We start from the raw sequence: 11,926 nt of genomic DNA on the forward strand, positions 1-11,926 counted from the left end.
CCAAGAACTCAACCTTACAATAAATCATCAAGGCCCGGTAAACCTCCTCCCTCTTCTCTCGACCATTCTCCCATGTCCGGGACACCATTTTGGATCGCTCCTCCTGCAAAATTGCCTCTCCCTCTTCGGGCAAAGCCGGATGGATGGGAAGCGCGAGCGCTTCCAAAAGTTCCTGGGTGGCGAGTTGACTCTCCCTGAAGGACTCCCCGGCCAGGCGGGTGTCTTTGGTCTTAGACCTCTTCGCCCCCTTCGTGGACTCGCCTGCAGCCGGGTCCGCGACTCTCTTCTCGGATCCCCGACTATTCAGGGGGTCCTCCTCCAGGTCAATCACCGGAGGTCGTGTGGGAAGAGGTGGCACGAATTTGACAGGGACTGTCAAAATGGGAAGTGCAAGTGGGGCCTCCCCGACCGGGTTTGGCTCTGACACTGAACCCTCAAGTACTGCGTCCAACGCCTTCGCCTTGGACACACCCTTGGCAGCTTTCTTAGCAGCAGCCCGAGCCTCAAGGGCTTGCTTCATTTTCTCCACTAGGTTGGACATGTCAGAGCCTTCTGAAATGGATAAACAGAAAGGGAATTAGCAAAATAAACAAGCCAGGATAAGTGAGTAAAAACAAAGCCAAAAGTACTCTCGGACGAACCTTTGCCTAGAACTCGGGCTCGACTTAATTCTCCTAAGGCGAAGGAATGGACTCGGTCTCCCATGTCATCCGGGTCCAGGAAGTTCCCATATTGAAGGAACCCGGACGAGTACATGAGAGTTTCTGGATCTACAGTGATGGGAGATGAAGGTCTCGTTTCGACATCAGCCCCGAACAGGGGGGCTCGATAAACTAGTTTATCCCTATCTAAGTCCCAAACACAGGGAGCATAAGTCAAAATCAAAAGTGAATTACCTCGCCCTGATACACTAGCACCGGGAGTCCCCGTGTTCGGTTGGACCTCGTCGAAAAGGGCTTCCAGCTCCTCGGATACGACACTCTCCCTTTGTTGAGCCTGGTCCCTCTTCCTTTTTGCCGCATCCTCCAGAGCCACGGCCGCCACAGTCCTGATGTGCTCGAGGGCCAGCTCCTCCCTTAAGGCTGGATCTTTCTCGCATTGTATCCCCCGGAGACTAGGGGCCCTGATCGGATGGTTGGCTGCTAACATCCCGACCACTCGAAGGTTCTTGGTGTTAACGTAGCCCCCTACGTCCAGGTCCTCCGCGCTTAGCGTGGAGTAGAACTTCTTTCGATCCAGGATAAACTGAGTGAGGGGAGTCTGGGCATAATGTCCTGTCATCCGAGACAACAAGTTGAAAACGGAGAATAAAAATTGAAAAAAAAAAATTGAACTAGGAAATGGGAAGCTACTTACCCACTCGCTGGAAATCCAGCATCAGTGTGGGGTTCTTATCCAAAAGGAACCCGGATGTCATGAACCAGTAGTGTCTGACATTCGGGCGGTGCGTCCAGGAGCTGGTGGGGGCCACGTAGTTGCCACGAGGCTTTAGTCAGTAGAAGCCGTCCAAGCTCTTGTCCTTAGCATTAAGTTGCGGCTCCATCTTTTAGAAGTACAGCACCTCTGCAGGAGTCGGATCCAGGATTTTCTTCGCTATGCAAAAGATGCGCCATCCCGCAAGCAATCGGTATGCTTGAGGCAAGATCTGGAACGACGCAATCCCCACGAACTTGAAGAATTGCACGAAGTAATCATGAAGCGGGAGAGTGGCTCCGACACTAATATGACCCATGCTCCAGGCCCCAAATTTGCCCACAGCGGTGTGGGCTTTTTCTTCCTTCCCGGTCAGGCGGTTGTAGAACAGTCCAGGAGTCGATTCCTTGCACAAATGCTTCTCCAGGGCGTACAACATTTGATAATTTTGGAATAAGTTCTTCACCCCATCCATCTCCCATATGTTGCCACTGGGAGCTTTATGCCCTAGCAGGGTCAAAAGGGTTGTTTGAACGTGTTCTTCTGAATGAAGGGTGACGCCGGAAGTCATAGCCGTTGATCTGAGGACAAAAGGAAGCAACACAAACTAAGCAGTCAGCACCAAAACCCAAAGAGGTCGGTTAAGGTACGGGGCTCTCCTACGAACTGCTTGGAAGAGTCCCCTCTGGATCGGATCCGAGATCACCAAGGATCCGTAAGATCCTGATTGGGAACAAACAGGAAGGGTTCTTGCTAAAGTTTTCCTAAGTCGGCCTATTGCCGTTTGTCTGGGGACAGGCCGAACCTGAGAAGATCCGGGATGGCCCAGACAACTTTTTCCTCGCCTACTCTAACGCACCCAGAGCTACCCTAAATAGAGGCGATGGCTCGAGCAACCTTACGGCTATAAAAACAACTTGACAATATGGTAAACGTGAGAAATTAAAAGCGAAAAGTTAGGAAAACTTACTGAAAATGACTGGTCGTGAGGAATGGCGTATGTCCAGCGACAACGATGGCAGAACCACCGTTTTGAACAGGTGGAGACGACGCAGAAGTTCGTCTAGTGGATAGGTCGAGGTCGTCTGTTCAGGCAGAGGTGCGGAGATCAGGCACGTAGGGAATAAATGATGGCGAAGGCTAAGCAGCTGCTGGTATATGTTGGACATAAAAGGTCCCCTATGCAATTTCATGTTGAGAGTGTAAAAGTTTGAAACGCAAGCCTCAAGGTATTTATAAGAACCGAGAGGCTATTTTTGATCTAACGGTTCGGCGCGATCCCCCCCATCGGACGATCCTGGATCGTGTAGGGACATTAATTGGCCTACTCGAGTACTGGATCACGGTTACTAAAAGGTGCGATCCGCCCCGCCCCGATCCAACGGCCCAGAAGAAGAGCACCTCAAAGGTCATCCCATCCAACGGTCCTCTTTGTCGCAGTGATGATAATGGGGACATTCGTGCGAATAGGACGCTTCGGAAATTGAGCTGACATTTAACTGCCAACACAATAACCAATCTAATGTTTGCTGACCCTTCAAATTTGAGTGCCATCAATGCATCAGTCACAATGGGACACGTATGCCCTTCACGATGAAGCAGAGCGAACGGGAGGCCTCGAGACGGCCCTGAAGTAAATGAACCGGGGCTCTGGTAAAAAAACCCGGATCCTGGTAAACGGACCAGGCTTTTTGGATTCAGTCTAGGACATCGAAACAGGCTTTCACTCCATGATCGTTCAGCAAGCAATGCCCCCCATTCGCAGACCCGTCGCCTTGGAAATGAACCGGAAAGTGCTGAGATGGTCCGGGAGGGAGACAAGCCTCCACCGTGCAAGCCCAGATGAAGGCTTGGGGGTAATTATTATCTCCGTTTCTTCCAAAATGTACGGATCCACACTCTAAGTCCATGAGCCGCCTTTCACAGAGTTAAAGCCCAGATCGGGCCCATTAGACGAAGAGAAAACGAATATTGGCAGCCTAAGTCTCAGCAAGGCCCAAAGGGCATCCGAGAGTGTAAGCCAGGACCATCGCCGGGGCAGGTTGTATAAATGCGAGACTGCGTACTAGGATGTCTCCTGAGATGCGGTAGAAGAGGTTGCGGCTCCCAAGTCCGAGATTAGGTCGGGATCGCTGTGGATGAACCCAGGTCCTAGTAAACGGACCGGGACCCTAGTAAATGGAGGGGGATGTTGGTAAACGGACCTAGGTCGGTTGGCCGAGTTTGGCGTGGTAAAGTATCCCTGATACTGACATCATCCCAAGAAGCGTGGAGCTATGCCCCCATAAGTAACTTGCAGAGGAGGCTGCCTCGGGAATGTACGACGTTGGTTCAGAACTGCGCCGCCACTACACTGACAGATCTTGTCCCCCGAATCTACCTCGTAGCCCATGACACCTAGAATGAAACACCAGTTTGTCGCAAGTCTTATAATGTGATCATGTTTGGGCTGGCCCAATGGGCCTTGGTTAATTTATGTTTTATATTTCAATCATTTGTATTGAGCCTCCATCAAAGAGCAAATAATATTTACACCCTTATTGGGTCCGGACTAGCCCGACCCAAGCCCAGTGCACTCGCCTGCCTATAAATATGAATAGTGGCGCCTTGGGGAGTGGATCCCAGATTTTTCTTGTAAGCAATTACTCTGCTAAAACTTGTCGAAAACTCCATTGTCAAAATCTCTCTAAGCTCTAATACAACTGACTCGTGGACTAAGGCTCATTAACACCTCTACCACGTAAAAAAATTTCTTGCATTTTCTAAATCCTTTCTTTTTAAGCTCTCTTATCTTTTATAATTCTAGTTTCCGAAAAACTCGGTAAACAATTCTTACTACATCAGAAAACTTCAATAAATTTCTTAGAGCATTCTATGGATATCTGTGTGATGATTTTGAGAGGGATCTAATGTTTGAAGACCTGCTTGAGATGGAAAGATTATCACATTGTTAATTATCTCTCTCCTCTCTTATGTTATTTGGCATATGTATTTATATTATTAATTATCCTTTTGCTAAAAAAAATTGTGGTTTGGTTGCAGAGTGTAATAATATAATGTTTTGATAAATACATCAAATAAAAAGATGTTAGGAGTTTAGAAGCTAGAGAATTCTTTGTAACTTATTTAAAGGAGTTACAAATATATTAACTTAGGTTGCAGGATTTGTAACTTACTATCTTAATGTGTTTAGGAGTTACACATTTTATTTGTTTGAATGGTGTATGATTTCAAATTGAAAAAAGAGCTAGAACTCTATAAATAGTGACAGTTTGTTCATGTGAATTATATTTTATATTCTCATCATTTTAAGTTCACGTGGGTTCAGAAAACAAGAGAGAAAAGTATGTACATGTGAGAAGAAAAAGACAGTAAGATTTGAAAAGTGAGTCTTGGTGATCATGGTTGAGTGTTGATCTTGGTGAGGTTCAAAGTCATAGAGTGACAAGAGTTGAACACAGGGTATACTGTGTATTTAGAGATTGTTTATCAGAGTTGTGCTAAGGGTGATCAAGTGTTAACTTTTGTGTATTGTACTGATTGCACTTGCAATATCCGAACCAGTAAATTTGGTGTTCATGTTTCTCATTTCTGCACTTGACATTTCTTGGCTATTAGACTAAACATTCCAGGTCCTAGAATTTCAAGCCTACGGGCTGTACAAAGAACAACAACAATGTAAGCAAATATTTTTACTATGACTTGGATGATTATGTTTCATGTAACTATATTAGGTTTAATTGAGTATTAAAATAATTTAGTTGGCTTGCTTGTACCTTAATAAATACTTAAGGTGACAATATTTAAAGAAAACCAATATAATAAAAAATGAGTATCAATAGCGTGTTTGGAATGGGTCAAAATCCTCCATTTTCTTTCATTAACATGTCTTTACTTGCCTTGCAAATTGCAGCTTCTTATCAATAATCTCTCTGTACGAAGAAAATGGAGTCATTTCAAATGGCCAAAGACAGTGCTCCTCTTTCCCTTTCACAAAGTTTCATTCTCCCAGAGGAGAAGAGGCCACAACTCTCAAAAGTATCAAATTTGGCCTCAATTCCCATCATTGATTTGAGCGTTGATCATATCAACAAAGATGGTGCCTCCCATGAGGTTCTACTTGATAAGATAACAGAAGCTTGTGAAGAGTATGGCTTCTTCCACATCATAAACCATGGAGTCCCTCAAGACTTGTGCAAAAGAATGTTGACAGCCATTTCTGATTTATTCAAATTGCCTCCTCAAGAAAGGTCCAAGCTCTTCTCTACAGATCATACCAAAGAAGCCAGAATTATGAACTACTACCTTAAATTTCAAAATCAAGACAAGGTCACAATGTGGAGTGAAAACTTTAGCCATCCTTGGGATCCTAATGGAGATTTTGCCACTTTGTTACCAGAAAATCCTCCTCAATATCGGTATCTATCTAATTTAGTATTCTAGTACTGTCATAATATACCTTTTTAATGTTTTTTTTTTTTTTTTTGGGCTTGTCTAGTGAAGTTTTTGTGGAATATGCAAAGGAGATAAATAACTTGATGGAGATCATTTTTGGCCTAATATCTCAAAGTCTTGGCCTAGAGAAGAATTGCTTACAAAGCAAGTTAGGTGAGAAGCCAATATTGAAAGCACAAGCCAACTTCTACCCGCCATGTCCAGACCCTGAGCTCACACTTGGACTGGCTGTTCATACTGATCTTTCAGCCCTCACAGTGTTGATGCAATCAGAAGAAGTGAGTGGTCTACAAGTGATTAAAGATGGGAGTTGGGTTGATGTTAAACCAGTCCCAGATGCTTTTGTTATTAATCTAGGTGATCAACTTCAGGTACTAAAATTACTTGTGCAATATTTTCTTCTTCTTCTTTTTTTTTAAAAAAGAAATAGAGAAGTAAAAACTAGGGGAATCTTGCAATATAATATGATTCAAGCAAGAAGACAAAAACGATTGTCATTTTTAAATAAAAATTAGTAAATTACAATTGCATGTGATCAATAGTCCACCATTTCTGGAATTTTATATGCATAAAAACTCCCCACTAGTTATCCTGTTGAATTTTCATTATAATGGATTTAAATAAATGCCATGTGACAAATTTCCTTATTATAAAAATCAAATGTTCCATTGCCACCAATTTGATCACCATTTGGTCAACTTTACTTGAATTGTTTAGTTCGAATTTTTCTTTTCTACAACCCATGACTCTTATATTGGCATTGGATGCTGGTTGAACTAAAATGATTTTAATGTAGGTCCTAAGTAATGGAAGATACAAGAGTGTGCACCATAGAGCTGTGACCAACAAAATGTTACCTCGAATATCACTAGCTATGTTTTATGGACCAAACAAGAACACTTGGATAGGTCCGATTGAAGAGTTAGTTGATGAAGAACACTCTCCTATCTATCGAAGATTCAAGTATTCAGATTTTATAGAAGAATTCAATAGACAAGAAGGAACGAGGCGAAGGGTAAAGGAAGCTTTTGAGCTTCAACAACATGACCAAAATGCATGAATAGTATCATTATTTACCATTACCATTTGATGCTATTCCTTATATAATTTCTATGATTTGGACCTTTTCAAAAATGTTTAATCTCTTATCACAATCCTTAGACGTATTATAATTATTATTTTTTATTGTTTGTTAACCATGCACATAGCTTATTGCCGGAGAAAGTGTTTTAAACTAATGTTATATTTAAAAAATTTAAGTGGATAGAGTATTAGTAAATCGGTTTAATAATAAATCATAGAAAGTATTTATTATAGAGTTTATGTCGAAATTTCAGTGATATTTTCTGGACTAATTATTTTCTTATGTTATTGAAATAAAGAATTTATAAGGTTGTTATTTTATGAATTGTATTCTATATCTTTTTTTGACAGGCCAGCCATTGAATTAAAATAAAAATAGCAGTGATAAATTTATGATACTTTTTTACTTTGAATTTGTTTCCAATTTACAATATATTTTTTAAAACTTTTCATCATTAATTACAGGATACTATCTCAAAAAGTAATATAATTATCAAACAATTAATATGTTAATATCTAATTAAACAAATAAAAATTAAAGAATCACTTTATTAAATTATGAAAAAGTAAAGAGAAATGCATGCCAATAACTATTTTATATCATACTCCAAATTAAACTCTCCACTTTTGGATAAAAAATTATTGAATTAAAAACCTATTTATAGTCGTTAATAACATAGTATAGTTTTGTCGTTTTCTCTCTTCTTTTTAGGAAAGTAAAAGTTGGACTCGATTAGGGGAAGATGGCAAACGTTGTTCAAAAACAAAATATATATTATATCACACAATCAATCTTAAAGACACTACTTGCTCCAAAAAAAAAAAAATCTTAAAGACACTACAGAGTTAATAAATTAAATTTAAACCATGTGATGTAAACTTTTATTCTCGCCCCTAGCCTAAGAGGTTTTTCTTTTTCAGCCTTTTTTTTCACATTTTCTTTAACTTGTTCCTCTCTAGTTTCTTCTTAAGCCTAAAGGGACTATGAATCAACTTAAATTTAAGTTGTGATTTTGAATTGAATTTATGTTTTTGGAATCGTATATGATAAAAGATTAGAGTGAAACTCTCATAGTTGGTAATTAGGATTCTCAACAACCTGTCCAGGGTAAATAATGTTAGCTAGTGAACACGTGGTAGTAAAGTTGCTCAACAACCTTTCCAGCAGGGGAAAATAATGTTGGCCCTTGAACATGTGCTAGCTTGTTGTGTTGTTACATTTACCCTTTATATATGATATCATGTATAATGGGATCTTTGGTTGACAAGTTTTGGTGCCTTTTGCCTGCCTTTCAAAGTGTGAGACCTTTATCAATATCAACAATCTCTCTCTCTCTCTCTCAAATGGAGTCATTTCAAATGGCCAAAGACAGCACTCCTCTCTCCCTTTCACAATGTTACATTCTTCCGGAGGACAAGAGGCCGCAACTGTCAAAAGTATCAACTTTGGCCTCAATTCCCATCATTGATTTGAGTGTTGATCGCATCAACAAACATGGTCCATCCCAGCTTCTACTTGATAAAATATCACAAGCTTGTGAAGAGTATGGCTTCTTCCAAGTCATAAACCATGGAGTCCCTCAAAACTTGTGCAAAAGCATGATGACTGCCGTTTCTGATTTATTCAAACTGCCTCCTCAAGAAAGGTCCAAGTTCTTCTCGGCAGACCATACTAAAGAGGCCAGGATTTCCAACTTCTACCTTAAATTTCAAAACCAAGACAAGGTCACAATGTGGAGCGAAAACTTCAGGCATCCTTGGGATCCTAATGGAGATTTCGTCACTTTGTTACCTGAAAAGCCTCCTCATTATCGGTATATATTAATTTTGGAATTCTAGTAGTACTGTGTCCTAATTTTTTTTAATTAATGCTAAGTTTTCTTGTTTTTTTACATGTTTAGAGAGGTTTCTGTTGAATATGCAAAGGAGATTAATAAGTTGATGGAGATCATTTTCGGCCTAATATCTCTAAGTCTTGGCTTGGAGAAGAATTGCTTACAAAGAAAGTTAGGTGAGAAGCCAAGAATGAAAGCGCAAGCCAACTTCTACCCGCCATGTCCAGACCCTGAGCTCACACTAGGACTGGCTGTTCATACTGATCTTTCAGCCCTCACAGTGTTGATGCAATCAGAGGAAGTGAATGGTCTGCAAGTGATCAAAGATGGGAAATGGGTTGATGTTAAACCATTCCCAGATGCTTTTGTTGTCAATCTCGGTGATCAACTTCAGGTACATCAATCACTTGTTCACAAGTTTTTTTTCCTCGATGCTTACACAATAATACAAGCAAAGAAGACCAAAAAAGAAAAAAGAAGAACTTTTGAAAAGAAAAAAAGTAGTAATGTTATGCTTAATAAAACTCGTCATCAGTGATCAACTACTTGATTTGTCCAAAATGTAGGTACTGAGTAATGGAAGATACAAGAGTGTACACCATAGAGCTGTGACCAACAAAATGTTACCTCGAATATCACTAGCTATGTTCTATGGACCAAACCAGAACACGTGGATTGGTCCAATTGAAGAGTTGATTGATGAAGAACACCCTCCTCTCTATCGAAGATATAAGTTCTCAGAGTTTTTGGAAGAATTTGAGAGACAAGAAGGAACAAGACGGAGGGTCAAGGAAGCTTTCGAGATGCCGTACGTACGATCAATAAATAGTTCATCTTTTACCACTTGATGATGATGCCAAATAAAGGTGTCATAAATTAAGTTATAATATGAAGATAAATTTTTAAGATTAATTTAATGCCATAATTAAAAAAATGTTCTTGAATTTATGTTTACATTTTGTATGTGTGATAAAATAGGATTACTCCACTCTTTCTTTCCAATTTATCAAAGAATTTTAGGTAAACACCAATCCATTCCATCATATCTCTTTTCACTAATAAATCCGTAATATACTTATCAAAGAAAGGCCAAATGTTAATGACAGACAAGTTACTTTTGTGGTACTCAGTGTACTGACGATAACAGATAATCATGACAACTCCAAACTTAAGTAATATTTAATAATAATAATAATAATTGTTGGAAGAGTTTACCTGACAAAAAAAAGTAATAATAATAATAATTGTTAGAAGCCTTTTAAGCATGGAGCTGGATCTATAATCTACACCAGTCTGAATTCACTAATAATTAGGGGGCTGCATATAGGACGGATTTGTCGTGTTTCGAATTTTCGGGGGTTCGGATCTTAAAATTAAACTACTGAATTCGATCTAAATATATACAGTTTTATTGCGGATTTGGGTTTCGCTTGAATTGGGCCTTAGGCCCGGTTTGAATTGAAATTTATCATTTTAAAGATTAAAAATATAATTTTTGTCATTTTTGTTAAGTTAAGTTTTGAGAAGATGTGTTGGACTTCTTATCATTTCTATTATATTTATAAAATAAAAGGTTTTGCAGCTTTTTATTTGGTTTTTTTTTAAGTGAATTTAGGCTTTAATATCTAATTAAATTCTATTATTTTATATACTTTTAAAATCTTAATTAAATTTAAACTAAATACAAATTTATAAATCTTGATAATATCATATAATAAAAAAATCCAAAAAAATAGATCAACCACACTTCCTATTTCATCTCTCCATGGAAAACAAAAAAAATGAACATAAACTCATCATCAATATCATAACATACAAGCATATATAAATATTATAGACACATACACACATACATACTTAATCAACTCTCTTATAAAAAGAAAAAGAGAAACAAGCATTTCATCAAAAGTTTTATCATTTATGCAAGATTTTTAAACAATACAACAAGCTGGATAAACATAATCTATATATTAAATAACTCAAAAACCAGTATAGAAGCCAAACAACTATATAGCGAAGGAAGTTGACTACAATAGCAATTAGCATTAGCAACACAAAACGAAACTTAGTTGAACCTACACAATAGATGGAATCATCTTCAACAATGACAATCAGAAATCATAAACCAATTTTAGATGCTAACATAATAGAATCATCTTCAAGTTCAACCCATATAACAATATTTTTGTTAAAAAAAATTAAGTACAAATAGATGCTAACATGACAGAGGCAAGCAAATAAGACACAAACAATAATGATATTAAAATAGGAAAAAAAATAACAACAAGAAGAAAAATCTCACTTGTTCGAGGAGACCTCCATGGCCAAGCAAAGACCTCCATCGATTGTGCGCGGTCGACGATGACATCAAGTCAGAGAGATGAGGAGACCTCCATGGCCAAGAATGACGAAGAAGAGAGGTTGCTTGTGTCTGAGAGGCTCCATATGTCTAAAAAGCTCCTTCTAGCCGCGAAGACTCGAGAGGAGAGGGTCGGGGTCAACGTCGGGAACAGGGTGACAGGCTCCGAGAATGAGAGTGAGATAATCATGGTTGTCGGGGAATGAGGCGAGATAGAGAGAGGGGGCGGGGTTGTAACGACCCGAATTTGCTAATCGGGCATAGGGCCTTGATTAGTGTGCCTGGAGGGAAATAAATGATTTAATATGCTTATATGTGGATTTATGTGAATATATGATTATGATGCATGTTTAGTTGAGTTAAATGTGCATGTGGACCCCGTCTGGATATTAGGGGTATAAATGTGATAAATGTTATATATATGCGATGTGTCTGTGCAGCACGATCCGAGACAGTCCTGGAAAGCGGATAGTCAGAAAGTCACAACAGGGTTGAGATTCGGACTCGGGGCGAGTCGAGGGGTAATTTGGGTACTAGGTGTGTTATGGGATTATTGGGATATGGAAATAAATATTTGGAGATATATTTGAGGATAGAATGTCTAGGAGGGAATACTGGGGAAATTTACCATTTTGCCCTCGGGGACGTTTTGGTACCCCGAGCCTTGAGGTAACCATATAGACATAAGTTGAATAAGACAAACCTTAGAACTATACAGAACACTTAAGGAACCGACCTATACTCCTCCTTCTGAACTAAGGATAGCTTCTCACCATTCCTA

At 39.4% G+C, this 11,926-nt stretch overlaps 2 protein-coding genes across 2 annotated transcripts; both read left to right on the forward strand.

Moving 5' to 3' along the window:
* The first annotated feature begins 4,913 nt into the window (after window positions 1-4,913).
* Window positions 4,914-7,016, forward strand: LOC133820945 (protein DOWNY MILDEW RESISTANCE 6-like). The gene is made up of 4 exons (XM_062253503.1): window positions 4,914-5,091; window positions 5,327-5,831; window positions 5,912-6,239; window positions 6,665-7,016. The coding sequence occupies exons 2-4, from the start codon at window positions 5,359-5,361 to the stop codon at window positions 6,926-6,928; spliced, it is 1,065 nt and encodes a 354-aa protein (XP_062109487.1). The 5' UTR covers window positions 4,914-5,091; window positions 5,327-5,358; the 3' UTR covers window positions 6,929-7,016.
* A 1,206-nt stretch (window positions 7,017-8,222) lies between these two features.
* Window positions 8,223-9,740, forward strand: LOC133820946 (protein DMR6-LIKE OXYGENASE 2-like). Its single transcript, XM_062253504.1, has 3 exons — window positions 8,223-8,765; window positions 8,853-9,180; window positions 9,353-9,740. Exons 1-3 carry the CDS (start codon window positions 8,296-8,298, stop codon window positions 9,632-9,634), a joined length of 1,080 nt encoding a protein of 359 aa, XP_062109488.1. The 5' UTR covers window positions 8,223-8,295; the 3' UTR covers window positions 9,635-9,740.
* The last annotated feature ends 2,186 nt before the right edge of the window (window positions 9,741-11,926 follow it).

This window comes from Humulus lupulus, chromosome 3 (genome assembly GCF_963169125.1).
Source record: "Humulus lupulus chromosome 3, drHumLupu1.1, whole genome shotgun sequence".
In the NCBI taxonomy this organism is placed as follows: Eukaryota; Viridiplantae; Streptophyta; class Magnoliopsida; order Rosales; family Cannabaceae; genus Humulus; species Humulus lupulus.